At 49.9% G+C, this 26,698-nt stretch overlaps 1 protein-coding gene across 5 annotated transcripts in view; it reads right to left on the bottom strand.

The window, feature by feature from the left end:
* The window catches only part of HUWE1 (HECT, UBA and WWE domain containing E3 ubiquitin protein ligase 1), a 1,878,220-nt gene that overhangs the window by 1,647,329 nt on the left and 204,193 nt on the right, over positions 1–26,698 (bottom strand). For all 5 annotated transcript variants that reach the window (XM_085629865.1, XM_085629862.1, XM_085629866.1 and 2 more), the window contains one exon: positions 23,546–23,645. In XM_085629865.1, the coding sequence (XP_085485991.1) occupies positions 23,546–23,645 (100 nt within the window). The remainder of the gene's footprint in view (positions 1–23,545; positions 23,646–26,698) is intronic.

Raw genomic sequence — 26,698 nt, 5'->3', positions numbered from 1 at the left:
CAAATCTTTTCCACTTTGCGGCATAGCATGCTCTAGTGGTAGGACGTCTGGCTTCCATGATGATGTTCATGCAATCAGGGGGAAGGTTAAGGTATCCGAATTCTAGGATTTCAGGAGCCAGATCGCCAGGTTGAGCTGAGCTGGGTCCGGGTGCCTGATTTCTCCATGGTTCTGGGTTAGGAGGCATGGGGATAGATGCAGTTTTTGATGTGGTACCACTGACAGTTGTAGTAGCGTGGTGTACCACGGCTGCCTGGCCCACGTAGGAGCTACCAGAATGAGTGTGAGGGAGTGCTGTTGTAGCTTCCTGACCACTAATGGAATTAGTGGGAGAGGTGGAAAGGCGTATGCAAATCTGCCTGACCAGTTCATCCATATCGCATTGCCCTTGGACAATGGGTGTGGGTATCTGGCGGCGAAGCTTGGGCATTTTTTGTTTTCGTGGGTGGCGAAGAGGTCTATCTGAGGATGCCCCCACTGTTGGAAGAATGGGTGAAGAACTTGTGGATGCAGTTCCCATTCGTGTAGTTGTTGTGTTTGTCTGCTGAGCAGATCTGCCATGGTGTTTTGTACGCCTGGAACGTGCTGTGCCAGGAGAAAGATGTTTTGGGGAATTGCCCATCTCCATATGCTCTGGGCTAAGCGGGAGAGCTGGGGAGAGTGTGTCCCCCCCTGTTTTTGGATATAATACATCGCAGTCATATTGTCTGTGCGAATGAGGACTGCTTTGCCCGAAATCTGTTTTTGGAAAGATTTTAGGGCTAGAAAGATCGCCAAGAGCTCCAGATGGTGGATGTGGAGAGATTTTTGCTGTGGCGTCCATAGACCTTGCATGGTGAGGTGTAGGAGGTGCGCTCCCCAGCCGGAGAGCGATGCGTCCGCTGTTAGAATCACCTGAGGAACCGGGTCCAGGAACGGCCGCCCTTTGGAAAGGTTTGTGGTGTTCCACCACTGCAGAGAGTGATGTGTGCGGCCGTCCACCAACACCAGATCCGTCAGCTGACCCTGGGCCTGGTTCCACTGTTGTGCTAGGCACTCTTGAAGTGGACGCATGTGGAGTCTTGCATGGGGCACTATGAAGATGCAAGACGCCATCATTCCTATGAGCTTCATAAACACTCTTGCTGGAAGAGTGTTGAGGAAGGAATGTTTTGCGTAAGGCTTGAATGCTTGTGATTCTGGCTGAGTTTGGATAGGCAATACCCTTGGAGGTGTCTATAGTGGCCCCGAGATATTGCTTTGTGTGAGATGGTATGAGGTGGGACTTTTGGTAGTTCACCGTGAAGCCTAGCTGGTGGAGCAGTTGGATGGTGCTGTTTGTATGTTGCACACATTGGTCGTAGGACGCGGCTTTTATCAGCCAGTCGTCTAGGTAAGGGAAGACGTGAATGTGTTGACGTCTGAGGTGTGCTGCTACTACTGCTAGGCATTTGGTAAACACCCGTGGTGCGGTGGTGACCCCGAAGGGGAGAACCGTGAATTGGTAATGTTGCCCGTCCACCACGAACCTGAGGTATTTCCTGTGAGAGGGGTGTATTGGAATGTGAAAGTTTGCGTCTTTCAGATCCAAGGTTGTGAGAAAGTCTCCCTGGCAGAGGAGTGGGAGGACTTGCTGTAGGGTGACCATGTGAAAATGGTCTGAATGTATGTAGGCATTTAGAGGCCGGAGGTCGAGAATGGGTCTGAGGGTCCCGTCTTTCTTTGGTATTAAGAAATATAGGGAGTAGACCCCTAGATTTTGTTGATTGACGGGGACCTGCTCTATAGCGTGTTTTTGGAGGAGGGAGAGCACCTCCTGTTTGAGCAGTGTGGAATGTTCTTGAGACATTGGACGGTGCCTTGGTGGGATATTGGGTGGGGTAGATGTTAGTTCGAGACAGTACCCTGACCGAATGATTTGGGTCACCCATTTGTCCGATGTTATGGACTCCCATGTGTGGATAAATTCTTGTAGTCTGCCCCCGACCGGAGTGGGATGGTCTGGGGGGAGCGGAGGGGAGTCATTGTGTGGGTGGGGTGGCAGAACGGGTGTTGTTGGTTTTGCACCTGCCCTTATTGTTGTTGCCTCTGTAACCGCCCCTTTGATTGCCCTTTGAAAAGGTATTTTGAGGAGGGGACTTGTAGGAGGTAGAGGCGTTATCGGTGGAGGAGCCTCTGCCTGTGCCACGAAAGGACGAGCGTCGAAAGGAACGTTTAGAGGCTTGTGTTTGGAGTGCCCCCATAGACTTTGCTGTGTCTGTGTCCTTTTTCATCTTTTCCAACGCTTCGTCTACCTTTGGCCCAAAGAGTTTGCTGGTCAAAGGGGTGATTGAGTATGGACGCCTGGACTTCAGGCTTGAACCCTGAGATCCTGAGCCAGGCATGGCGACGAAGCAGGACACTTGTATTTATGGCTCTAGAAGCAGTGTCGGCTGCATCGAGGGCACACTTAATGGAGGTGTTTGTAATTAGTTTACCCTCCTGTATCAGGTCATGAGCCTTGCGCTTGTGTTTTTCTGGAAGGTGCTGCATAAGAGCCTCTAGTTCGTCATAGTGTGCTCTGTCATATCGCGCAAGCAGTGCTTGTGTGTTTGCAATGCGCCATATGTTTGCAGCTTGGGAGGCGGTGCGTTTACCAGACGCGTCCAGAAGTTTAGATTCCTTGTCTGGCGGTGGGGCTTCTCCTGAGGATTGGGAGTTAGCCCGCTTTCTAGCTGTGGAGACAACTAGGGAATCTAGGGGAGCAGGGCCCTTAATGTATGCAGGGTCTGTGGGTGCCGCTTTGTACTTCTCTATTCTAGGGTTCAGTACTCTGGCACTGACAGGGTCTTTGAACACCTCTGTGGCGTGCTTGGTGACACCCTTAAGCATGAGTAAAATAGAAGTGGATTTGTCTTGTATGTCAAATGTGTCCAGTAGGAAGTCTTCTTCCACTGGTTCACTGTGCATGTCCACCCCATGGTAGTGTGCTGCTCTCTGCACTAAATGATGAAACCCTAAGGAGTCCTCTGGAGGAGACGGCCTGGATGGGTATAGGTCGTCCTGAGGTATATCTGGTATATCAGGGTTATTGTAATCCTCCCATGGGTCTGGGGTCCCTGGTGGAGTGGGATCCATTGGGACGTCCGCCGGGTAATTGTCCGGGTCCCCATCATCCGGATCTGGGGATGGGGCCGGATCGTAGTGAGGTGGAGGTGGCGGAGACCTGGGAGGGGGAGTGGGTGGAGGTGGTGGAGGAGGTAGGGGAGGCGGTAGTGGGGAGGGCACTCTGAGGGGAGAAGTAGCAGAGTCCTTCCTTTTGGGTGGTGGAGGAGGAGCCGGAGTATCAAGGCGTCTTTTCTTGATAATTAAAGTCAATAGTCCAGTCTTTGGATCTTTGGACAGAGTCTTTTGTAGAGGGTCTGGTGTAAACAGAGCCAGTGGCGTCGAATCGTCCGTCGGCACCGGTGATTTCGGAGCCGAGGGCTTCGATGGTTTGTGTGCGCCATGCTTTTTTGGGGCCTCCTGTTTTTTCGGCGTCGAAGGAGTTTTCGGCGTCGGAGCGTCGGTGCCGACAGATTTATGTTTGTGTTTGGTCGGCACCGAGAGTCCAGGCTTCGGCACCGGTGGCTTCGGAGTCGAGCTGGATATTGCTTTCTTCGGTGCCGGATGCTGTTTTTCGGCACCGGCGTTGGCTGGCTCGATCCCGAGCTGCCGTGAGACTTTGGATGCTTCGACACCGAGCCCGAAGGTGGGGTGATCGAAGCTTTGGTCTTGGTTTTGCCCAGGCCGGCAGGCGAGGGAGTAACCTGAGTCTCTTTGGTTTTGGGCGCGGGGGTGGGAGGGGGCACAGTACTCACGGCCCGCTGCGCCGGTGTGATGTCCTCCACGTCGGAGTCGTCGGCTTCGGAAGCGCTGACGTCTTCTTCCTGCTCGGTGTGTGTTTGCCCCGAAGCTTCGGCGCCGTCTCCGAAGATGTCCGGTGAAGCTGCAGAGGATGAGTGCGCCATGGTGCGTCGAGCTCTTCGATCTCGGATGGTCTTCTTCGATCGAAAAGACTTGCAGGCGGGGCAGTCTCTAGCCTCGTGTTCTGGAGAGAGGAAAAGGTTACACACCTGATGGAGGTCGGTGTGGGGAAATTTAGACCCACATTTTGGGCACTTTTTGAACGGAGTCCTTTCCATCGGCCGGGACCGGAGTCGAGGAGGGCCCGAAGGCCGGTGCCGATGAACGGGATGGAGAAAGTGCCGCTTCAAGAGATGAAGATGATGATGAAGAAACTCGAAGAAACGATGATTTTCCGTCGAGGCTGGAACCGTAGAAGTTCGAAGCCGGAGCACGAAGTATCACATCCGAGCCCGATGGCGGAAAAAAACAATCTGAGGATGGAGCCGAAGCCCATGCGCAGTACGGACCGAAGGAGGAGTCACCAGACTCGTGACTTCCAAAGACTGTCCAAGAAGAAAAACAAACTGCAAACATCCGGGCCCAACACCAGATGGCGATCTATGCTAAGTGTACAATCTGCAGCTCATATGCCTCGAACATGGAGTTATCGGTTTAAAGGCAAGTACTCGGCTGGCAGAGTTAAGGTTCTGGGCACAGACTCCGGGGTCTCCCAGGGTCAGGTAGGTACAGTTGGTTCACCCTCAGTGGCACAGGGGCAGCTGGGTGCAGAGTGAATTAGGCCCAATGTTATCCTATGGGAGGCAGGAGTGCCTTGATTGGTGGCTGCTGACTAGCAGGCCACGCGGCTGTGGGAGCTGGGCTCCTGGTCACTTGCTCAGGGCAAATGGGACAGTAGATAGGAGTAGAGGTTACACTGCCAGGGCCACTCGGGCGACAGGGTGCTTTTGAGCCTTCGGGCACTCAATGGATTTCAATGGGAAAGCTCCAGGCTGCAAGCTCGGGGATGAAGATTCTTCAGGTGCCGCCACCACTTCGAGAGGTAAGTTGGAGGATAGGTAGGTACCCAGGAGTTGGGCACAGGGGGCCACAGGGCGCCAGGTGCGAGGGTGGCTTTTGATGTCGGGAAATCTTACCCTCTGTTGATTGCGGTTGGAGGAGTCCCTGGTTCTGAGGCTGCAAGCGTCGTCAGGAGCATAGAGGAGAGTCCTTGGGTGCCGGATTTGGGGTCACAGTGGCCGGGGGGACGTCCTCGGGGTCTTTGTCCACTCCAGCACAGGCCAGGCTTTGCGGGTGCAGAGTGTGCAGGCTTCACGGTTCCAGGCCAGGGGTTAGAACTTGCTTTGAGCAGAGCCACTGCTCATGGGAGTCCCAGATGCTCAGAGGCACATGCTAAGCCAGGTCCTCCGGGGTTTGTGAGGTTGCTGCCCACAAGGTGCCGGGATGTAGCAGGAGCACGCTAGAGGGTCAACAGGCCAGTAGGGCTGGGGCCAAAGCAGTTGGTGTCTTCCTCCTGTTAGCAGCTGCACGGCAGGTCTTTCTTCTTGCTCTTCTTTGCTTTTTCGGAATCTGGAATCTAAGGAAGGAAGGTTCAGGGTGCCCCTAAATACTAGATTTAGGGGCGTTACAGGTAGGTAAAGGGCAGGGACCAATGGGTCCCTGCCCTGGGGTGGGTACACCCCCTATCCTGCCACTCTCCTGTGGGAGCGGGGCAGTAGCTTAGTCCTGATCGGGCCGGCCTTCCCATCTTCAAGATGGCGAGAGCCCGGATATGTGCTTCACCTCGCCTAACTGAGGGGTGGGGTTAGTAGAGGCTGGCACATCCCCCGTCCTTACTTGAGGTTTCCGGCCAGTCTTCCCACCAGAGTGGTGGTCAGAACCGGTGGGGGCCACTTGCTGAGTACAGCAAGTAGCCTGGGTAAGCTCACAAAGGCGGCATGCCTTTGAAGCTTCCCCCTGCCCATCCTGGGTGAGGAGACTAAGCACCTCGCAAAGGATGTGCATTGTTGCAGGCCCAGGAGAGCGGGGGCTCTCCCCCAGGGTTTCAGTAACTTGTCTGCTGTGTGGCAGCCTCTCAGACAAGATGTGGATAGTAGGTTAGGTTTCAGGGGGGATCTCTAAGATGCCCTCTGTAGCGCTTTGTACATTAAATCTCACACTGGAATCAGTGCGGGTTTAATGTGCTGAGAAGTTTAATACCAAACTTCAGTCTTGCTATTATGGTACTGTGGAGTTCGTGTTTGACGAGCTCTCAGCACCATGTACTCTTAAATGGCAGCACTGCACTTACAGGGCCCAGGAATGGACCTGGTACAGTAGGGGCACAGGGCTCATGCTCCTGTGCCCACACCACTGGCATAGGGCACCCAGCTAGAGGGGTGGCTGATATATGCCAGGGCAGTGTGGGTTGTGGGATGGCACACAGGGATGTGTGCCATGTCGACTGTTTTGTCTTGTACCCAGACACTCAGCCTGCAAGGGCAGTGTGTGTGTGTAAAGGTACAGGGCCTCTGAGGGTGGCAAAATAAGTGCTGCAGCCCTTAGGGGCCTTCTCTGGTCACAAGGCCCTGGGTACCTAGGGTACCATTTACCAGGGGCTGACATGTGGCCAGGGTTTGCCAATTTGGGTTTGAGGTTTTTTGGAAAGGAACATAGGCCCTGGGCACCTGATTGGCAGGAGTCCAGGGCACACTCAAAGCACATTCAGCAAAAAGTGGGCGCATACCATGCAAGAAAGATGGCACTTTCACAGTGGTCTCAGTGCAGAGCCTGCAGGCGACGTCTAGGAGTACAGAAGGGAAATCAACCCAAGGTGGACTGACTCTGGAACATTGGGGTATCTCGCTGGGCCACCCGGATTCAGGCCCTAACTAACAGGTGCTGTGGTGGTTCCAGGCATCAAGTTTCTTTGTCCTCAGCAGACTCAGTCGGTCTTGGGAAGTTTCTTTTGACCAGAGCTGCTGTTCACACAAGATCCAGTCTTTGTTGAAGGCAGTAAGTCCACCCAAGAGTTCTGGAGGACGCTGGCTGCAGGACAAAGTGACTTTTGTTGCAGGATCTCTGGAAGCTGCAGACGGGCAGGTAGGGCTGGGGCCAAGTCAGTACTTCTCTGCAGTCTCCTCTGCTGGGCGTCTTCTTTCATAGTTCCAAGGTTGCAGGAATCTGTCGTCCTGGTTCAGGGCTGCTCCCTAAATACTGTATTTAGGGGGGCCTTTTAGGGGTGGGGTTGGCAGAGGTGGGAACAGCTTCTGGGGTGTACTAACTTTTCCCGCCTGTCTTCCTGCTGAAAAGGAGGGGAGACAGGAAGGGCATTTGTTGTACACACTCAGCCAGCAAATGAGTTCACACACTCAAGAACTGACCTCTAGGCCAATTGTTTTTGTACAAAAAAAAAAATACTGTTTTATTTTTAGAACCAAGCAAGCCTGGCACAGGTAAGCATTAAATACTTTACAGTAATAAGTTGCTGAATGTAGATCAGTTTGAAAATTCAATAGAACTTGTACTTGGTTTGATTTACAGGGGATGCAGTAGGTTGCAACACTTAGATAATACAGAACGTTGAAATGAATGGGCTTTTCAAGTAAATTACAGGTAAGGGTAAGTTACTTACCTGTAATCCTAGTTCTCTTCCAGGGGTATCCTCATCAAAGTCATAAGCACTGAATATTCCCGCCCATGTGTGGGGACCCCGGATATAATAAAATCATATATGTAAAAAACATACATATATACAGCTCTGTATATGTATAAACATATATTATTTTTTCCCAAGCAAATGCAGCCCCTAAAAAAAGAAGGCTAGGCAATGTATAAATACACATCCAATAAAACATAGGTATAATAAAACACCTAAATCTTTTTTTTTTTTTTTAATGAGGTAAACACTCATGAGAAAGCAAAAAAGAGAAAACTGTGGGAAACACAGATCCACAACACATTGCTAGCCTGCAGGCTGCATTGCAATACAATACCATAGAGACTGAAAAGCCCTGTATAGGTAAGAACTGGCACCGTGCCTTTAAGGCAGCCCTGGCTTCCATATCCCATCATGCCTCAGGGGTGTCAGTTCTTTGCGGGACCGTAGTCCTAAACACTAAGATATATCCTTTCCATAATGAATAATACACTTCTTCTCATTTGCCTGGGGAGGTGGGTGGGTTGCTTATGACTTTGATGAGGATACCCCTGGAAGAGAACTAGGATTACAGGTAAGTAACTTACCCTTCTCTTCCAGGGGATCCTCATCAATAGTCATAAGCACTGAATAGAGTAGCAAGCTCACCTTCCACCTGCAGGCAAATGAGAAAAAAGATTGTACCACACATGGAGAAAGAAAATCATGAAAATGATTATGTATGGAACAGATTCCTCAAGGAGGCTTGTCCTACTTGAGTGTCTGCTCTGGTGTCCGAATCCAGACAATAGTGTCTGGTAAAGGTGTGGACAGATCTCCAAGTGGCTGCCTTGCAGATCTCGGAGAGTGGGACATTATTGAGAAAAGCAGCGGTAGCCGCTTTTCCTCTTGTAGAATGCGCTCTAGGGCGCGCCCCCAATGGTTTCTGAGCCAGTTGGTAGGCCAATGTAATACTTGAAACAATCCACCTAGTAATGGAACGTTTGGAAGCAGCAAAGCCCATACGGACAACCCCGTAGTTCACAAACAGTTGATCAGATTTCCTAACATTCTTAGTCCTTTCTAGATAGAATTTTAGGACCCTTTTGACATCTAAAGAATGCATCGCCCTCTCTGCCGGAGAGGAGGGGTTGGGAAAAAAGGTTGGCAAGGAGATGGCTTGGTTTACATGAAAGTCTGATACCACCTTAGGCAGGAATGAAGGATGAGTCCTCATCACTATCCTATTGAGATGAAACGTAGTGTAGGGTTCTTTAGAACAGAGTGCCTGTATCTCACTGACCCTCCGTGCTGAAGTGATGGCTATTAAAAAGGCTGTCTTCCATGTGAGGTGCTGTAGGCTAGCCTTATGAATAGGCTCAAAGGGAGAACCCATGAGCCTTGACAGAACCAAGTTTAGCTCCCAGGAAGGAGAGGGAGGTCTAACAGGGGGATAGACTTTGAGACCTTGCAAGAAATCCTTCACCACCTGCAACTTAAAAAATGACTGCTGCGAAGGCGAACGCCTGTATGCTGTTATGGCTGCTAGGTGAACCTTCATGGATGAAAATTTCAACCCTGCCCTCGCTAAATGAAGAAGATAGGGCAAAATTACATCCTCCTGGCATTTTGTTGGATCATGATGCTGAGCACACCAAATGTAAAATCTTTTCCACTTACAAAAGTAGGAGTGTCTTGTCGAAGGCCTCCTGGCTTCCTTAAGTATGGACATACACTCTTGATTCGAGGTTCAGATGTCCATACTGGAGGACTTTAGGAGCCATGCTGTTAAGCTCAGCGAGGGAAGGCTGGGATGGTAAATCTTCCCCTGCATCTTGGATAACAAGTCTGGCCTGCACGGCAGCCGTTTGTGGGGGCGGATCGACATGTGCAGGAGATCCGTGTACCACCACTGCCTCGGCCAGTCCGGTGCTATGAGGATCATTTTGGCAGATGAATTCTGCAGCTTGGTCACCACCTTGGGGATTAGTGGGAGAGGCGGAAAAGCGTACACAAATGTCATTGACCAATTGATCAAAAGGGCATTCCCTAGGGATCCTGGTCGATGGCATCTTGAGGCGAAGCCTCGGCATTTTGTGTTGTGCTCGTCCGCGAAGAGGTCCACTTGCGGACGCCCCCATTCCCCGAAGATGTGTAACACCTCGTTGTTTATTACCCAGTCCTCTGGTTCTTGAAAATGACGACTGAGTAAGTCCGCTTGCACGTTGAGTTCTCCTGGTAGGTGCACCGCTTTCAATGAGATGTTCCTTGCTAGGATCCAGTGCCACAGGGACTGTGCTTCCAGCGAGAGCGTCCTGGATCGAGTACCCCCCTGTTTGTTCAGGTAGTACATTGTGGTGGTATTGTCCGTCTGTACTAGAATGGTACTCGTCGTGATCGCAGGCAGGAACGCTTTGAGGGCTAGGTGGACTGCCCTGAGCTCCAGCATGTTGATGTGGTACAACTGCTCGCTGTTGGACCACCGTCCCTGAGTTTGCAGAGACCCGAAATGCGCACCCCAGCCTTGAAGGGATGCGGTGATTAAGGTCTGAGTTGGGGGCTCTTGATGGAAGGGGATCCCCACTTGCAGATTCAGTGGCTTCAGCCACCACTTGACTGACTGCCTGGCCGCTGAGGAAAGGCAAACTTTTTCTTCCCACAGGGAGTTCCTTTGATCCCATTTGTCCTCGAGATCTTGCTGTAGAGGACGCATCCTTAGCCTGGCATTGGGCACTAGGAAAATGCAGGATGCCATGGCCCCTAGCAGAGAAGAGATTTGCCTTGCCGACGACAGATTGCTGGTTATGATCTGTCTGCCTTTTAGCATAATGGATGACTGTCTTTCCTCCGAAGGAAACACTTTTCCTACTACGGAGTCTATAGTTGCACCCAGGTAGTGGATCCTCTGTGTTGGTGAAAAATTGGACTTTTTGGCATTCACTTTGAGACCCAACTTGCGACATAAGTTCAGGCAAAGCGACAGCTGCGATCGAACACTCTGAGGCGATGGACCCTTTATTAGCCAGTCGTTTAGGTAGGGGTAGACGAAGACTCCTGCCCGCCTCAGAGCAGCCGCTACTACTGCCACGCATTTTGTGAATACTCGAGGAGCTGACTTCAGGCCAAATGGAAGAACCTTGAACTGATAGTGAGAGTTCCCCACCGCAAACCTGAGAAATTTCCGATGATTCCGTTGGATGGGAATATGGAAATATGCGTCCTGAAGGTCCAGCGAACACATCCAATCGCCCAGCCGGAGAAGAGGATTATATTTGGTGGAGCGCCAGCATGCGAAATTTTTCCTTTCTTATGTGTTTGTTCAGTATCCGTAGGTCCAAAATGGGTCTGAACTCTACCTTCGCACTCCTTTTTTGAATCGGAAAGTATCTGGAGTAAACTCCCTTTCCTCTTTGGTTTTTGGGTACTTTTTCTATTGCAGATTTGAGTAGAAGAGTCGCCACCTCTTCTCTGAGCTGCGTTAGATGCTGGGCCGAATGAACAGGAGGCATCGATGGAGGGTGGCTTCGGAAACGAAGCGAGTACCCATGCCGCAGTATATTCAGAACCCACTTGTCCTTTGTGATGGATTGCCACTCTGGAAGATGATGCGCAACACTTCCTCCCACCGGAGCGGTGGACAGCATCGGAGGAAGCGGTTCCTCATTGCTTCCCTGGAGCCTTGTTTCCAGCGTTTGACTGCCTGTTGTTACCGCGTCCCCTGGATGGTCTGCGGGACTGGTACTGCTGCTTCTTTTGACCTTGCTGGTCCTGGTTCTTCTGCCACTGAGGGGTTTGAACCCTCTGCTGGTAGTTACGCCTGTCATTTCCCCTGCGGCGTCGAAACTCTTTCCTCTTTTCAAGCCCCACGGCTTTCATGGTCTCCAGTTCTGCTTTCATACGGGCCATTTCTTCGTCTGCATGAGACCCAAAAAGCGAACTGCCCGAGAAAGGCAGATTTAGTATTCTCGCCTGCGCTTCCGGCTTCAATGCCGTCAATCTGAGCCAAGATGATCTTCTGGCTGTGATTCCATGGGCATATGAATGTGCTGCTAGTGTTGCCCCATCTGCCGCTGCACTTATGACCTGGTTAGAAACCAGACTCCCCTCGTGCATAATTTCTTCAAAGTCCCGTCTATCCTCCGATGGAACTTTTTCAATGAACCTCTGGAGAGAGTCCCACAAAGATCTATTATAGCGCCCCAGAAGTGCTGAGGCGCTGGCCACCTTTAGGCTAGAAGATGCCGAACCGCAAACTCTCCTCCCCCAAGAGTCTTGCGTCTTACTGTCTTTATCTGGGGGCACCGTTGAAGACCCCGCTACTGCATGCGTCTTTCTGGCAGCAGCGGTGATGAGTCCGGTGGAGGATCTGATCTTAGGAACAGAGGATCTTCCGGAGCCGGACGGTACTTCTTTAGAATCCGCGCCGGTGCAGATTTGGTGGTCGCTGGCGTGAGAAAAATATCCATTACTGGCTGCAGCAAACCAGGGACTAACGGCAACAGTGGGCGTGACACTGCTCGTTCATGAAGAGTTTCAAAGATTATGGAGGAGGTGATCTCCTGAACCGGCATAGGGATATTTAATTTTGTAGCTCCTCTACACAACACTTCCTGAAAAGTATAGATATCCACCGGAGATACCCTGGAGGGTGGTGTCTCCGAGAGTGTCGGCGAATAATCCCTTCTGGATGATCTAGATGACGTGGAGGAAGAAGGGGTCCTACGGCACCTTCTCTCCGATCTGGTCGACTCTCTCCTGTGGGAGGAGGATCTGGATCGCCTCCTTGGTGTTCGAGAGCGACGTCGAGAATCTCTTCCCCGAGAACGTGATCTGACCGGTCTCGCTGGGAAGTCCATGTCTCTTAACCTTGTTAGTGAGGCCTTGACTGCGTGAGACATAGCCGAGTCCTGTGGTATCTCTCTTGCGGGACTTTGAGGTACAGCATGTCCCTCTTCCAGCGGACTAATTTCTCTTGCAGGCACTGGAGATTGATTCACAATTTCCGGTGACTTGGACCTTGAACTCTAGCTCTCTGATCCTGAAGGCGAGATAGATATAAGACGTGGTGATTCAGTTGTATATACCAGTCTATGAGGGGATTTGCGCCTTGAAACTGGCCGGATCGTAAGGCGAACATGCGACACCTCCTGAGTACCCTATGCAGAGGACCGCCTCGACGGAGATAGGTCTATCACCGGAGACCTGGGACTTGACTCCGAGGATCAATGGAGATTTTTCTTGCCTCGACGTCTAGAACCTCGTCGTCGACGGAGGACTTGGTCTGAACGGAGGTCTAGACCCCGACGAGGAATCTCGCCTCGACGTTATGGACTTCTCCAAAGCCTTGGAGACCTGCAAGGAGGGAGGCACCTGCCTCGACGTAGACTCCGACGAAGGCTCCTGCCTCGACGGTCTTGACGGAGGCGCCTGCCTCGACGTCGAATGCTCCGACGACGAATGCTTCGACGTCGCCATTCTCTTCGCCGACGATCGATCTTTCCTCGACGGCAAACTTGGTCTTGACGATGATCTTGGTCTCGACGTCGACGTAGACTTCGGAGTTGAACGCCTACGAACCTCTTGCGACGTCGACTGCCTCACAGTTATCGACGTCGAATGATGTCCTTCCTTCGACGTCGAACGATGTCTCTGTTTCGACGTCGGTCGATCTTCCCTTGACGTCGAAAGATGCCTCTTAGATGTCGACCTGTGACGCCGATCCTTCGACGCCAATCTCTTAGACGTCGAAGTCGTCGACGAACGCATCCGCTTCGCCGCTGTATCTAAAGTAGACGACGATTTTCTTTTTGCAGCATGACTACCCCTGGACTCCTCACCTCTCAGCGACGATCCCGCCGCTGGAGTCTTTGACGCCGAGCCCGACGCCGATGGGGAGCAAACAGGGACCAGCTGCCTCGACGTCGACCGTTCTGACAAGCCGTAGAGTCTAATCCTCTCTCTCTCTCCTTTAAAGTCCTTTTAGAAAGGACTTTACAATGATGACATGTTGCTGGAGAGTGAGAATCCGGCAGGCAGACAACACACACGTCGTGTGTCTGAAGAGGCCTTCTTTTTTCCACAAGATGGACATGGAATAAATAAAGAAGGCATATTTGACAAAAATAGCAGAAAAACAGTCAGAAAAATACAGGATACTGACTTCTTCCCAGATATTAATAAGAGGAAGTCCAAAAAATTACTATAATGCAAATAATTCTTGACTAAAAAGTCAAAAAGAAGAGAGCTGAATTCCAGGGTCCTGACTGAAGGAGCCGGAAAGAACTGACCTAACTGTCACCCCTGAGGCATGATGGGATATGGAAGCCAGGGCTGCCTTAAAGGCACGGTGCCAGTTTTTACCTATACAGGGCTTTTCAGTCTCTATGGTATTGTATTGCAATGCAGCCTGCAGGCTAGCAATGTGTTGTGGATCTGTGTTTCCCACAGTTCTCTTTTTTGCTTTCTCATGAGTGTTTACCTCAAAAAAAAAAAAAAAAAAAAAAAAAAAATTTAGGTGTTTTATTATACCTATATGTATTATTGGATGTGTATTTATACATGGCCTAGCCATTTTTAGGGGCTGCATTTGCTTGGGAAAAAATAATATATGTTTATACATATACAGAGCTGTATATATGTATGTTTTTTACATATATACATACGTCCAATTTCACTCCTCCCATACCTGGCCAAAGTAGCCGAAAAATTGGTCAACTTACAACTGATGGACTTCGTTGAAAAAGCGGCATTACTACATGACACTCAATTCGGCTTTCGTCCCCGTCATTCCACAGAGTCCGCACTCTTAACAGCGGTGGAGGCTCTTCGCCAGGGGGCGGATGAGGGTCATACCATGGCCCTCATACTATTGGACCCGAGTGCAGCATTCGACACTGTAGCTCATGCCAACTTGCTACAGTGTTTGAATAACGGAGGTATATCTGAAGCTGCACTCCTATGGATCCAATCCTTCCTGACTGGGAGAAGCTTCCAAGTCCGCCTGGGTGACCACTACTCGAGAGATATGGGTTTGGGACAGGGCATTCCCCAGGGATCATCCCTGAGCCCAACTTTGTTTAATCTCTACATCTCCCCAGTGGCTTCGATTGCCGTGAGCCATGGATTGAAAATCGTGTCATACGCAGATGACACGCAGTTGGCCATCTCCCTCTCACGAGGACCCGGACTTGCTTCGAACAGTTTCAAGGCTTGCATGCAAGACCTTGCTACCTGGATGTCCATCAATTGCCTTAAGCTAAATGGCAACAAGACAGGTGCTCGTGGTGGGAGGTGGGAGGGGGGGGGGGGGGGGGGGGGGGGGGGCATTTGGCAGCGAAGTGCTGGAACGCCCTGCCTCTTAATCTCCACCTAGACCCTTCGGAGTCCAGTTTCCGGAAGAACTTAAAAACACACCTTTTCTCAGGATAACTGAGCCTTCTCCCCACTTCTGCTCAGAGTTTTCAAGTGTAGCGCGGGGACACGCTTCTAGCGTAACCAATGCGCTTTATAAATCTCCCTAATAATATATGATTTTATTATTTCCGGGGTCCCCGCACATGGGCGGGAATATTCAGTGCTTATGACTATTGATGAGGATCCCCTGGAAGAGAACTTACTTTTTACGTTCCCTTTCTAACTCGGTGCTGGATACCTAGATTCAGCACTGGACCATTTCCTGCAAACAGTTAAGTAAATACGCTTTGGAATATTTTTAGATTTCAAAACTCCATACTTTTGGAAGAAAACTGTCAATGTTATCCTATGGAGGAAAAACAGGTCATCGGTTCACAGGTAAGTTATCGAGTGTGGGAGTTAAGGTTCTGGGGTTAGACTCAGGGGTCCCCCAGGGTCAGTGATGCACTGTTGCTGCACCCTAAGCAGCACTAGGGCGGCCGGGTGCAGAGTGTTGAGGCCGAATGTTATCCAATGGGAGATAGGGGGCCTCCGGTTGGTGGCTGATGGTAAGCAGGCCACTGGGTTGTGGGAGCAAAGCTCCTATGGTTTTAGGTCAGGGAAAATGGGAAAACAAAGTAGCACAAAAAGGTGCACACTCAACGGCACAGGGGCCGCCAGGTGCAGGGTGCTATTTAGAGTGCCCTGTTTTCTATGGAGAACCTCCGGTTTGCAAAATCACTGCAGGCAGGGAGACTAAGGACTACTGGGTGCGACCACCACTCCGAGAGTTGGTGCCTTTTGGGGTCGGATCTTCTTGCCAGCTCCGGGTCGCAGTCAGGGGGACCCTCCTGGATTTAGGCTGCAGGCGTCAGCTGAAGGCTTGAGGCAGGTCAGGGGTCAGCGTATCTCGGGTTAGGATCGCTGGGGTGACCTCTTCGTGGTGTATTTCCACTGTAGATCAGGCCGGGATCGGCAGGTGCAGAATGGGCTGGATATGCGGTCTCCGGCTACTGCCACAGTTTCCAGTTTGCTTCTCCCGTGAACACCAGATTTGTTCAGTCTTTGGAAGAGAAGGCAGGCAGGCCCTCCGGGGTTTTTGAGGTTGCTGGCTGCAGGACACACCGGGATTTCGCAGGAGAAAGTTTGAGGGGAGACAGCGCAGTAGGGCTGGGGCCAAGTCAGTGGTCGACTTCCTCTTGTTAGCTGGCTGCACGGCTGTTCGGTCCTTCTGTTGTTTCTGTATCCAAGGAAGCAAGGTTCAGGGTGCCCCCTAAATACTAGATTCAGGGGCTTTACAGGTAGGTAATGGACAGGGACCAATGGGTCCCTTTCCTGGGGTGGGTACACCCCCTATCGTGCCACCCTCCAGTGGGAGGGGGCAGAAGCCTGTCCCTGGTTGGCTAGGTCACCCCATCCTCAAGATGGAGGGGACTCAGTTGTGCTTTACCTCGCCTGCCCCACCCCACTGGTTCTCCCGCCCAAAGTAGGGGTTAGAACCAGTGGGGACCAGTTCTGAAAGCAGCAAATGGTCTGGAGAGGCTCACAAAGACGGCAAGCCTTTGAAGATTCCCCTTCGTGAACCCTGCCCATCCTGGGGAGGAGGCTTGGCACCTCGTCCCAGGCTGTGCATTGTTTCAGGCCCACCCGAGAGCAGCAGGCTCTCGACCCAGGGGTCCAGAAACCAGTCTGTTGGTGGCAGCCTAAGCAGCCACTCAGTCGGGTCACTAGAAGTTGGTCGAGTTTCAGGGGGCATCTCTAAGATGCCCTCTGTTGTGCATTTTACATTAAATTCCACACTGGCATCAGTGTGGGTTTAATGTGCTGAGAAGTTTGATCCCAAACTTCCCAGTCTTCAGTGTAGCCATTATGGTGCTGTGGAGTTCTTAATGACCAACTCCCAGCACCATATACACTTAATGGCAGCACCGCACTTACAATGCTCAAGAATAGACTTGGGCACTGAAGGGATACAGGGCTCATGCACCTGTACCCTCACCACTGGTATAGTGAACCCTGCCAGAGGGGTGACTGATCTATGCCAGGGCAGTGGTTTTTGGGCATGGCACACAGGGATGTGTGCCATGTCAACTCTTCACTTTGTTCTGCACCAAGGCACTCAACCTGCAAAGGCAGTATGCGAGTGTCAGGGTACAGGGCCTCCGAGGGTGGCACAATAAGTGCTGCAGCCCTTAGAGGCCTGCTCTGGACACACTGCCCTGGGTACCTGTGGTACCATTTACCAGGGGCTGACATGTGGCCAGAGATGCCAATTGGGTTTAGGCTTCAATGCAATTTGAGGGAAGGAACACAGGCCCTGGGTACCTGATTAGCAGGAGCCCAGTGCACACTCCGTCAAAGAACATCAGCAAATCAGCAAAGAGTGGGGGCATACCATGCAAGAAAGAGGGCACTTTCTCACAGCTGGGGGTAAATACTGCTGCCCACTGGCAATTGGTGGCCCTGAAAGGTAAGACTAGGAGGGCTTGGAGGCTGCTGCAAAGGAGGTATTGGTGGAGTGGCCCGACTGCTGACTCCCAGACCCACGACGATGGGTACCAAATCCACAGGAACCATTCCATAACCATGAAAGGGGGCGAAAGCAGACTGCAGGGGCGAGAGGTGGAAGCGAGGCTCAAGGATCTGGCCGTAGCCGTGGAGTCCTTAAAGCGTTTAACATTGTCGCCAAACAGGCGAAGGTCATCAAAGGGCATGTCCAAAAGTGTAGCTTTGACATCACCCAAAAAGCCAGTGGACCTCAGCCAGGAGTAGGGTCTAAGAGTTATTGACGTTCAAACTGTCCTGCCTAGAGTCGGCGGTGTCCAGCCCACATCGGATGGCTAACTTTGATGTGTCTCTCCCTTCGGCCACTGCACGGGAGAGCTCGGCTCGGACCTCCTTCGAAGCACTGTGGCAGCACCTGCGGTAGGGAATGCACCCTTGGAAGTCGAGGCTTGGAACACAAAGCTCTCAGGGGTGGGGTGTTGGGAAAGGAAATGGGGTCGTCTGGGGCCAGGAAGTGGCGCCGGGCAATCATCCTGTCGACAGAAGCCCCTTTTTTGGGCTTGGACCAAGTGCCCAATAGGACCTCATTGAACGGCAGCAGGGGCTTCAAATAGGCCGCTGCCTGTTAAACACCTCCGTTAGGTGGTTAGTCCTAGCCGCCACTGTAGGAAGCTCGAGGTTTAATGTCTGTCGCCCTACGCAACACCACTGTGTATGATGCATACTCCTCTGTAGCCACGGTAAGGAGAGAAAGCATGCCAAGGTCTGGAGAAGTGTCCAGACCAGTGGCCTCACTTAACTTCTTTCGAGTCCGGTTCTTCCCACTGGTCTATCAGAGGGTCCAGACCCCTCCCAGTCCTCCTCGCCCTCTTCTGGTAGCCACTCAGGGCGATGGGTAACACCAGAGGAGAACAGGGGTACAAAAGTACTGGTCAGCGTCGGTCCGGCAGCGTGTCCACATTGAGCGGGGAGGCCAGGGTCGACATCGGCAGGTGACACAAGGATAAGTTACTTACCTGGAATCCTAGTTCTCTTCCAGGGGTATCCTCAAAGTCATAAGCACTGAATATTCCCGCCCATGTGCGGGGACCCCAGAAATAATAAAATTATATATGTAAAAACCATACATATATACAGCTCTGTATATGTATAAACATATACCATTTTTTTCAAGCAAATGCAGCCCCCATAAAAGGCTAGACAATGTATATATAAACATCCAACAAAACATAAGTATAATACACCTAAATCTTTTTTTTTTTTTTTTTTTTGTAAATGAGGTAAAAACACTCATGAGAAAGAAAAGAACACTGAGAAACAGATCACAAAAACATTGTTAGCCTGCAGGCTGCATTGCAATACAATACCATAGAGACTGAAAAGCTCTGTACAGGTAAAAACTGGCACCGTGCCTTTAAGGCAGCCCTGACGGTAGTATCCCATCATGCCTCAGGGGTGACATTTGGTCAGTTGTTCTTTGCGGGACCATAGCCCTAAACACAAAGATACATCTTTTCCATGGTAAATACACTCCTCATTTGCCTGGGGAGGCGGGTGGGTTGCTTATGACTTTGATGAGGATACCCCTCGAAGAGAACTAGGATTACAGGTAAGTAACTTATCCTTCTCTTCCAGGGGATCCTCATCAATAGTCATAAGCACTGAATAGAATAGCAAGCCCACCTTCCACCTGCAGGCAAATGCAAAAATTGTACTATACATGGAGTAAGAAAAAACATGAAACTGTTTAATTATTGAACAGATTCCTCAAGGAGGCTTGTCCTACGAGTGTCTGCTCTGGTGTCCGAATCCAGACAATAGTGTCTGGTAAAGGTATGGACAGATCTCCAAGTAGCTGCCTTGCAGATCTCGGAGAGTGGGACGTGATTGAGAAAAGCAGCGGTAGCCGCCTTTCCCCTTGTAGAATGTGCCTTAGGGCGCGCCATCAACGGCTTCTGGGCCAGTTGGTAGGCCAATTTAATACATGAAACAATCCACCTAGCAATGGAACGTTTGGAAGCAGCAAAACCCATGCAGACAACACCATAGTTCATAAACAATTGATCAGATTTCCTGACAGCCTTAGTCCTATCTAGGTAGAATTTTATGACCCTTTTGACATCTAAAGAATGCAACGTCCTCTCCGCAGGCGAGGAGGGGTTGGGAAAAAAGGTAGGCAAGGAGATGGTCTGATTGACATGAAAGTCCGACACCACCTTTGGCAAGAAAGATGGATGAGTCCTCATCACTACCCAATTAAGATGAAACATAGTGTAGGGTTCTTTAGAACAAATGGCCTGTATCTCACTGACCCTCCGTGCTGAAGTGATAGCTATTAAAAAGGCTGTTTTCCATGTAAGGTGCTGTAAGGTAGCCTTATGTATAGGCTCAAAAGGCGAACTCATGAGCCTTGACAGAACCAAGTTTAGCTTCCAAGAAGGTGAGGGAGGCCTAACAGGGGGATACACTTTCTTGAGACCCTGCAAGAAATCCTTCACCACCTGCAGCTTGAAGAATGACTGCTGCGTTGGAGAGCGCCTATATGCTGTAATGGCTGCTAGGTGAACTTTGATGGATGAAAATTTCAATCCGCCCTCGCTAAGTGTAGAAGATAGGGCAAAATTACATCCTCCTGGCATTTTGTAGGATCATAGTGATGTTGACAACACCATATGTAAAACCTTTTCCACTTAGAGGTAAGAGTGTCTAGTCGAAGGCCTCCTGGCTTCCTTCAGTATGGACATACACTCCTGGGGAAGGTTCAGATGGCCATACTGGAGGACTTCAGGAGCCATGCAGTTAAGCTCAGCGAGGGAAGGCTGGGATGGTAAATCTTCTCCTGCATCCTGGATAACAAGTGCGGCCTGCACGGCAGCCGTTTGTGAGGTCGGATCGACATGTGTAGGAGATCCGTGTACCACCACTGCCTCGGCCAGTCCGGTGCTATGAGGATCATCTTGGTAGATGAATTCTGCAGCTTGTTCACTACCTTGGGGATTAGTGGGAGAGGCGGAAAAGCGTACACAAATGTCATTGACCAATTGATCAAAAGGGCATTCCCTATGGATCCTGGCCGATGGCATCTTGAGGCGAAGCCTCGGCATTTTGTGTTGTGCTCGTCCGCGAAGAGGTCCACTTGCGGATGCCCCCATTCCCCGAAGATGTGTAACACCTCGTTGTTTATTACCCAGTCCTCTGGTTCTTGAAAATGACGACAGAGTAAGTCCGCTTGCACATTGAGTTCTCCTGGCAGGTGCACCGCTTTCAACGAGATGTTCCGTGCTAGGATCCAGTGCCACAGGGACTGAGCTTCCAGCGAGAGCGTCCTGGATCGAGTGCCCCCCCTGTTTGTTCAGAAAGTACATTGTGGTGGTATTGTCCGTCCGTACTAGAACGGTACTCATCCTGATCGCAGGCAGGAACGCTTTGAGGGCTAGGTGGACTGCCCTGAGCTCCAGCAGGTTGATGTGGTACAACTGCTCGCTGCTGGACCACCGCCCCTGGGTTTGCAGAGATCCGAGATGCGCACCCCAGCCTTGAAGGGATGCGTCGGTGATTAAGGTCTGAGTTGGTGGTTCCTGGGGGAAGAGAATTCCCACCTGTAGATTGGATGGCTTCAACCACCACTTGATTGACTGTTTGGCAGCTGAGTAAAGGCAAACTTTCTTCCCACAGGGAATTCCTATGGTCCCATTTGTCCTCGAGATCTTGCTGGAGAGGACGCATCCTTAATCTGGCTCTCCTTCGGCGTCGGGCGAATGTTTTTGTGATCTGTGTTTCACAGTGTTCTCTTTTCTTTCTCATGAGTGTTTTTACCTCATTAAAAAAAAAAAAAAGAGATTTAGGTGTATTATTATACCTATAGGTTTTGTTGGATGTTTATATATACATTGTCTAGCCTTTTATGGGGGCTGCATTTGCTTGGAAAAAATGATATATATGTATGGTTTTTACATATATAATTTTATTATTTCCGGGCTCCCCGCACATGGGCGGGAATATTCAGTGCTTATGACTATTGATGAGGATCCCCTGGAAGAGAACCAGCGTTGGCAGGGCCAGAGGTGTCTTGAGGTCGACCGGCGCCGATCTGGATCCAGGCCTTGGGCCCTGTGGTACCAGACCCGCCGGTATTGAAGGCCTAGAGCCCCCAGCAGAGTCTGCAGGGCTCCGGCTCCCAAAAAGGCATCGAGGCTTGGTGTTGACCCAACAGGCTCCACAGGCGGAGCCGGACGACTACTATGCGCATCGGCCGACGGATGTGGAGAACGCGAAGAACGACTGCTTCTTCGCCTTCTTTTTGTGCTTCAACTTACCCGAAGACTTTGGCAAGGAATGGTTGCAATGGCTCCACGGCCGGTCCCGCAAACTCCCTCTAGACTAGGATCCCTAGTGGCACAGAGCAGACTGCCAGGCCCCCAGACGTTTTCGGGACTGCTTCTGCAAAGACTTCGGGCCGTAGCCCGGCAGTCAGAGCATGACTTAAGGTCGTGGTCGGGCTCCAGGCACTAGAGGCATACAAGATGGGGATCCGTCACTGACATCAGCTTGTGGCAGGAGCCTCAAGGCTTGAAACCGGTCTGTCGAGATGATACAAGTGTGCACCACTCATAAGACGACAAAGTCACCAAAATAGAGTAAAAAAGTGGCTCGAAGTACCGCTCTCAGGATCTGCGCTGGCTGGCGCAGATAAAGAAAGAACCAACGTCAACACGCAGGGGCGGCGTCCAAGTAGATAACGCAACGTCATTCCGGCGACCACCACGCTAACGACTAACGTGGAGTCGACCAACGCCACCTACCGACGCACAGGGTACTGCGGAGGAAAAAACTCTCCCGATCCAGTCGGACGCCTGCGGGTAATTCTAAGGTGAGGAATCCATAACTAATTGTCTTTCAGATAATATATCAAGTCCCAGCAGGAAGTGAGAGAGCAGACCAGAGCGGTGTTAAAGGTTGGTGACATATATGAACATGTGGAGCTCAAGCGGATAGAGGGACATTCCTATAACAAGAATCAAAACAGCATTCTTTAAAGAACAGATTTCATGTTTTGCCTACCAGCCACTTCCCACCACTTGAAGGAGGCAGAGTAGAAGTCTATGTGTGCCTAGAGTACAGTGCAAAGTGAAATCCAAAGAAAACGATATGTGCCATAATTAGCAAAACTCCTACATGCATCTGGAAATTGCTCATGGGTTCAAGGGAAAATGTAAAGAAAAACCCCTTCTATGGACATACTATAGTTTCAGACATTAAACCAGATTACAGCCGACTGACAAATACTAACTTTTTAACAAAAGTAAGCGACAAAACTTTGTCAAGGGGCATGTGCCAGTCATCACGTCAAATAAACCAAGTGTCTCATGAACACCCTTGTTGAGGATTAAGCATCCCAATATGCAGTTAACTGCAGGAGTGCAACAAAAAAGACGACATTTATGGTCATGTGCAGTAGTTAACCTTCAGACTGATATTACAAAGCAGCGTTTTCAGTCATCATACATTCTTGATCACAAAAAGTAGAAAAGCATTAGCACGCTTAAATCTTGCTAACAAAGCCTCGAAGAATGACATGCATAAATGTAGCACGGGTGCTCTTTGACAGTTTGCAGTCTAACAGGACCACACGCTCCTACACAACATGGGAGAAACGCTACTTTTTTTCCCAATAATGTTCACAACAGATGGCGTATTATAGCTTTCAGGTGGAATATTTAAAAAATGTTGTACAACATGACATTTATAAATGATTTGCTTATGGAAACTAGATGGTCTTGGGACACAGTCTAGCCCAATTTGTGATGTGTGTTAGCACATAAGTTCATAGAGCTTGAGGCACTAGTTGTGGACGGTAAATTTAAGTAAGCGCAGAATTAATCGAGCACCAGCTTTGGGTGAACTACGCTGTATCAAGACCAGAAACCTCTATTTTGAGGTTTCTGGCTGTCAGCAGCAGTCCAGGCCACCTTGATCAAGCCTAACCTCAAAATCAAAAACTAAAAGCTGCTCTCCTTGGCAGGATGTATACTTCACTGTACAGTGCAACCTTTTATTCCACCCTTAAACTTCATTTAAACACCAGCCTTCAGGAATATTGAATAATCAGATACAAATCAAGCACAGCAGAAAGACACGGGCACGAGTTGCACAGCACGGTTTAATTACCTAGTATAGAAATTGCGTGCAGTCTTGCCTGGACAGCCTGTAACCTTTTCTTGTGTATGGAAAAGCCGTGAGCCAGTCGTATGTGTGTAAATAACAGCATCTGTATAAGAAAAAAGATAAAAGGCTTTGTGAGCAACCACCACCAATGAGCTCTAACAGACATGTTGAATGATATATTACCAAAGTTTGCGTTTCATCCTGCTTCTGATCAACCACAGAAACACCACCTTCAGTTCCTTTGGATCAATTCTATTTGTATCGGCTCAACTTAAGTGATTAAAAATAATTTCAAAGTTATGAATAGGTATGAATATTAAACGTTTATGGTGTCTTACTGTGAAAGTTTCTAAATGGAACCATCTTTTGGAATATACCTTAAGTGCTAGCCTTCCCCATCTAAAGAGTCAACTGTCCAAATAGTACGTTTAACTTAGCGCAAATCTTGCTGGTCCTGGGGCAAAAAAGTTCTAAATGACAACACCTACATAGGATCCTACCAAGTAACCACTGCCTGACAGAGGATACCAAGAAAAGGACTTAGTCCGGATGGAGATGAAAAATAAAAATAAGAAGCAGATGAATCAGATGTTGAAAGACCACGGTTTTAACCTTTCAATATGAAATGTTTTAGAAGGCTGAAAATGTTTATAAGCATTCCATTCAGGATCTTCAGGAGCCAACATGTGCTCTATTTTTGTCTTGGGGAAATGGCAACAACATTCTTCCCACAAGGAGAAAGTAGTAACTCAACAGGAACCACTTGCTCGTTTGCATCAGGAATCGCCTGGTATTAAAACCGGACCTAATTTTTCAAAACCGATTACATAATAGACAAAAATCCAGCCACAAAAATGTTGTGTATTCCTGCCTCTGACATTATCCACCACAGAGAGGCTTGTTAAGTAAAAAGTCTAGTTGGCCAAATATGAACCTTTCGGACAAGGGCTGGACTGAAAGAAAAGCGGGACAAATGTCACAGGGGGAAGTGTGCTGGTATGGGTTATAAACAGGCCTAAGCAGCTATATATTAACGTAAAGGTGGGTCCTTGACCAATAGGGGTGTGAGGAGAGCTCCAGGGGAACAGGAACTTACCTGGTCTCAAACTCCTATTTAGAACGGGGCCAGGCTGGACATCAATATCAGATTTGGCAAAATAAGTCGAAACCAGACCCCTGCACTGCAGGAGGCCCCCAGACTAGAAGGGGTCTTGCTTCCGTCACAGCAGACAATCTTGCAGCCTTCCGGAGAAATACCAGAATCAGGAAATGACCAGTGAGGGCCAAATTAGGAGGAGTTTTGTTTAATTTCATTTCATTAGGCTCTGGTGCAATTTTCACTAACCAGTTAAGAGCACATTACTAGACCCCACCTCTTTCATCGGATCCTTTTCTTTTTAATACACTTTAAGCAAAAAATATCCTACTGGCTAAGCTTTGGCTCAAAAGAAGGTTTATATTTAAATATGAAGGCACTGCTCTTTAATACCAAAACCATGCTGTAGGAAGCTGGCTCTGTATCTGAATTTACCATTAGGTGGTAATACCAAGCACAGAGTCCAGGGGTTCCCCAGAAGTGTACAGGGCTCAAGGTAAAACTAGAGTGATCTATGAGTGGTAGAGCATCCTTAGGCTTAACACAGTGCAAGACATTTATTGCTCACATGATCAATAATGGACACAACTCAAGAAGGAGATCCAGACCAATTTAGTAAAATTATACTTGTACTTTATTGTGAGAAGTTGGCCTGGCATATGCTGTCTCCTAGTTATAGGGACACCTTGCACCAGTCCAATTCGACTCTTATGGTAGATAGGTTTAAGACAACCTTTTAAAGAAAGCTATCCTAGTGGTAGCTGTGGAGAGCAGCCTTCAGGCTAAGTCTCTGAGGAATGTAAAGCCGCTTGTTTTACCTTATAATCTCTTGAATTACCAAATGAAAGGACACCACACAGGTATATATATCAAATATATATGTATTTATTACTAGACACACACTACTAATCTCTATGAGATTAGAAGTCAGGAACATATGCAAATATCAACGTTTCACAACTAATTAAGCACTTATATGGCTGGGGCCCTAGGGGCGCACCAGACCATATACTAAAAAAGAGGTACAAGAAGAACGACTTGAGAAGGGAGAAGGCCTAAGGTCTTCAGAAGCGCTGGGGCCTCACTAATCCACCCAAGGCAGGTAAGTAAAGGACCAACGGGAGACGCATGCAGTGTGAGAACACAGCCGCGGATCCCAATAGACTTCAATGGAGCAAGTCACGGTTGGAATTTTAAAGTTTTAGGATACTACGGGAGAGTCTACAAGCAAGTCAGTTACAGGGTAAGTAGTTCTAGAGCCAACACCCACAGGAGCACCGTAGTGCTGGAGTTACCTCACCCAGGGAAGCCGGCTGCATAGGTGTCTTTTGGTGTCGGGACGCGGTGTCGTTTTCAATGGGAGCCAAAGAAGACTTGCTGCTTCTGAAGACAGAAGAAGTGTCTGGTGGAATCCAAGGCTGGATTCCGAAGATACAACACCTGAAAGCAGAGGAGACAGTGTTCAAAGTCACTTGCCAGTGACCCGGGCCAGGAAGAGGGATGCCCACGGTAGTCGGGTGATTTCAGGTGATCACGGGTGTCTTGACTTCAGCCACGAGGCCCAGGAGGCGTCGACGACAACCAGGAGCTGGATTCGGAGTGTCCCACAAAGTCTGCAGCTTACTGGAGGTGTCGGCGACCGGATTGGAGCCAACAAGCCTTGGCAACAGCAAGTCTCGTGGAAAGTGAAGAAAGTCAGCGGTGCAGACTAGAAAGGTCTGTTGGACTCACCCAGCGAGGGTAAGTCAGGGCAGGCCTGGAGCAACTAGGGGAGCCCTTTGGTTCTGTGGAAATGTATTCAGGGGACCCACAAGCCAACCGGCAAGGGATCGCGAGGACGCCTCTGGAGGATTCGCTTCAATGGAGCCCGCGGTCACTCGGGACGAGGTAGAACTCTGATCTTCGAAGGAAATCCTGCTCGAGGCTTGGACCACACGTGGTCCAATGCACAAGTTCGTAGAACGTCGTGAAGGGGTTGCACTCGACAATAGTGCACAGTACCTGGGTATTGCTGTTCCTCGTCACTCGTGGGGTCCACTTGCCTCAGCTCTGCTGGGGAC

Source organism: Triturus cristatus, chromosome 10 (genome assembly GCF_964204655.1).
Source record: "Triturus cristatus chromosome 10, aTriCri1.1, whole genome shotgun sequence".
Taxonomy (NCBI): domain Eukaryota; kingdom Metazoa; phylum Chordata; class Amphibia; order Caudata; family Salamandridae; genus Triturus; species Triturus cristatus.
This window is presented reverse-complemented; position numbering and strand designations above follow the sequence as displayed.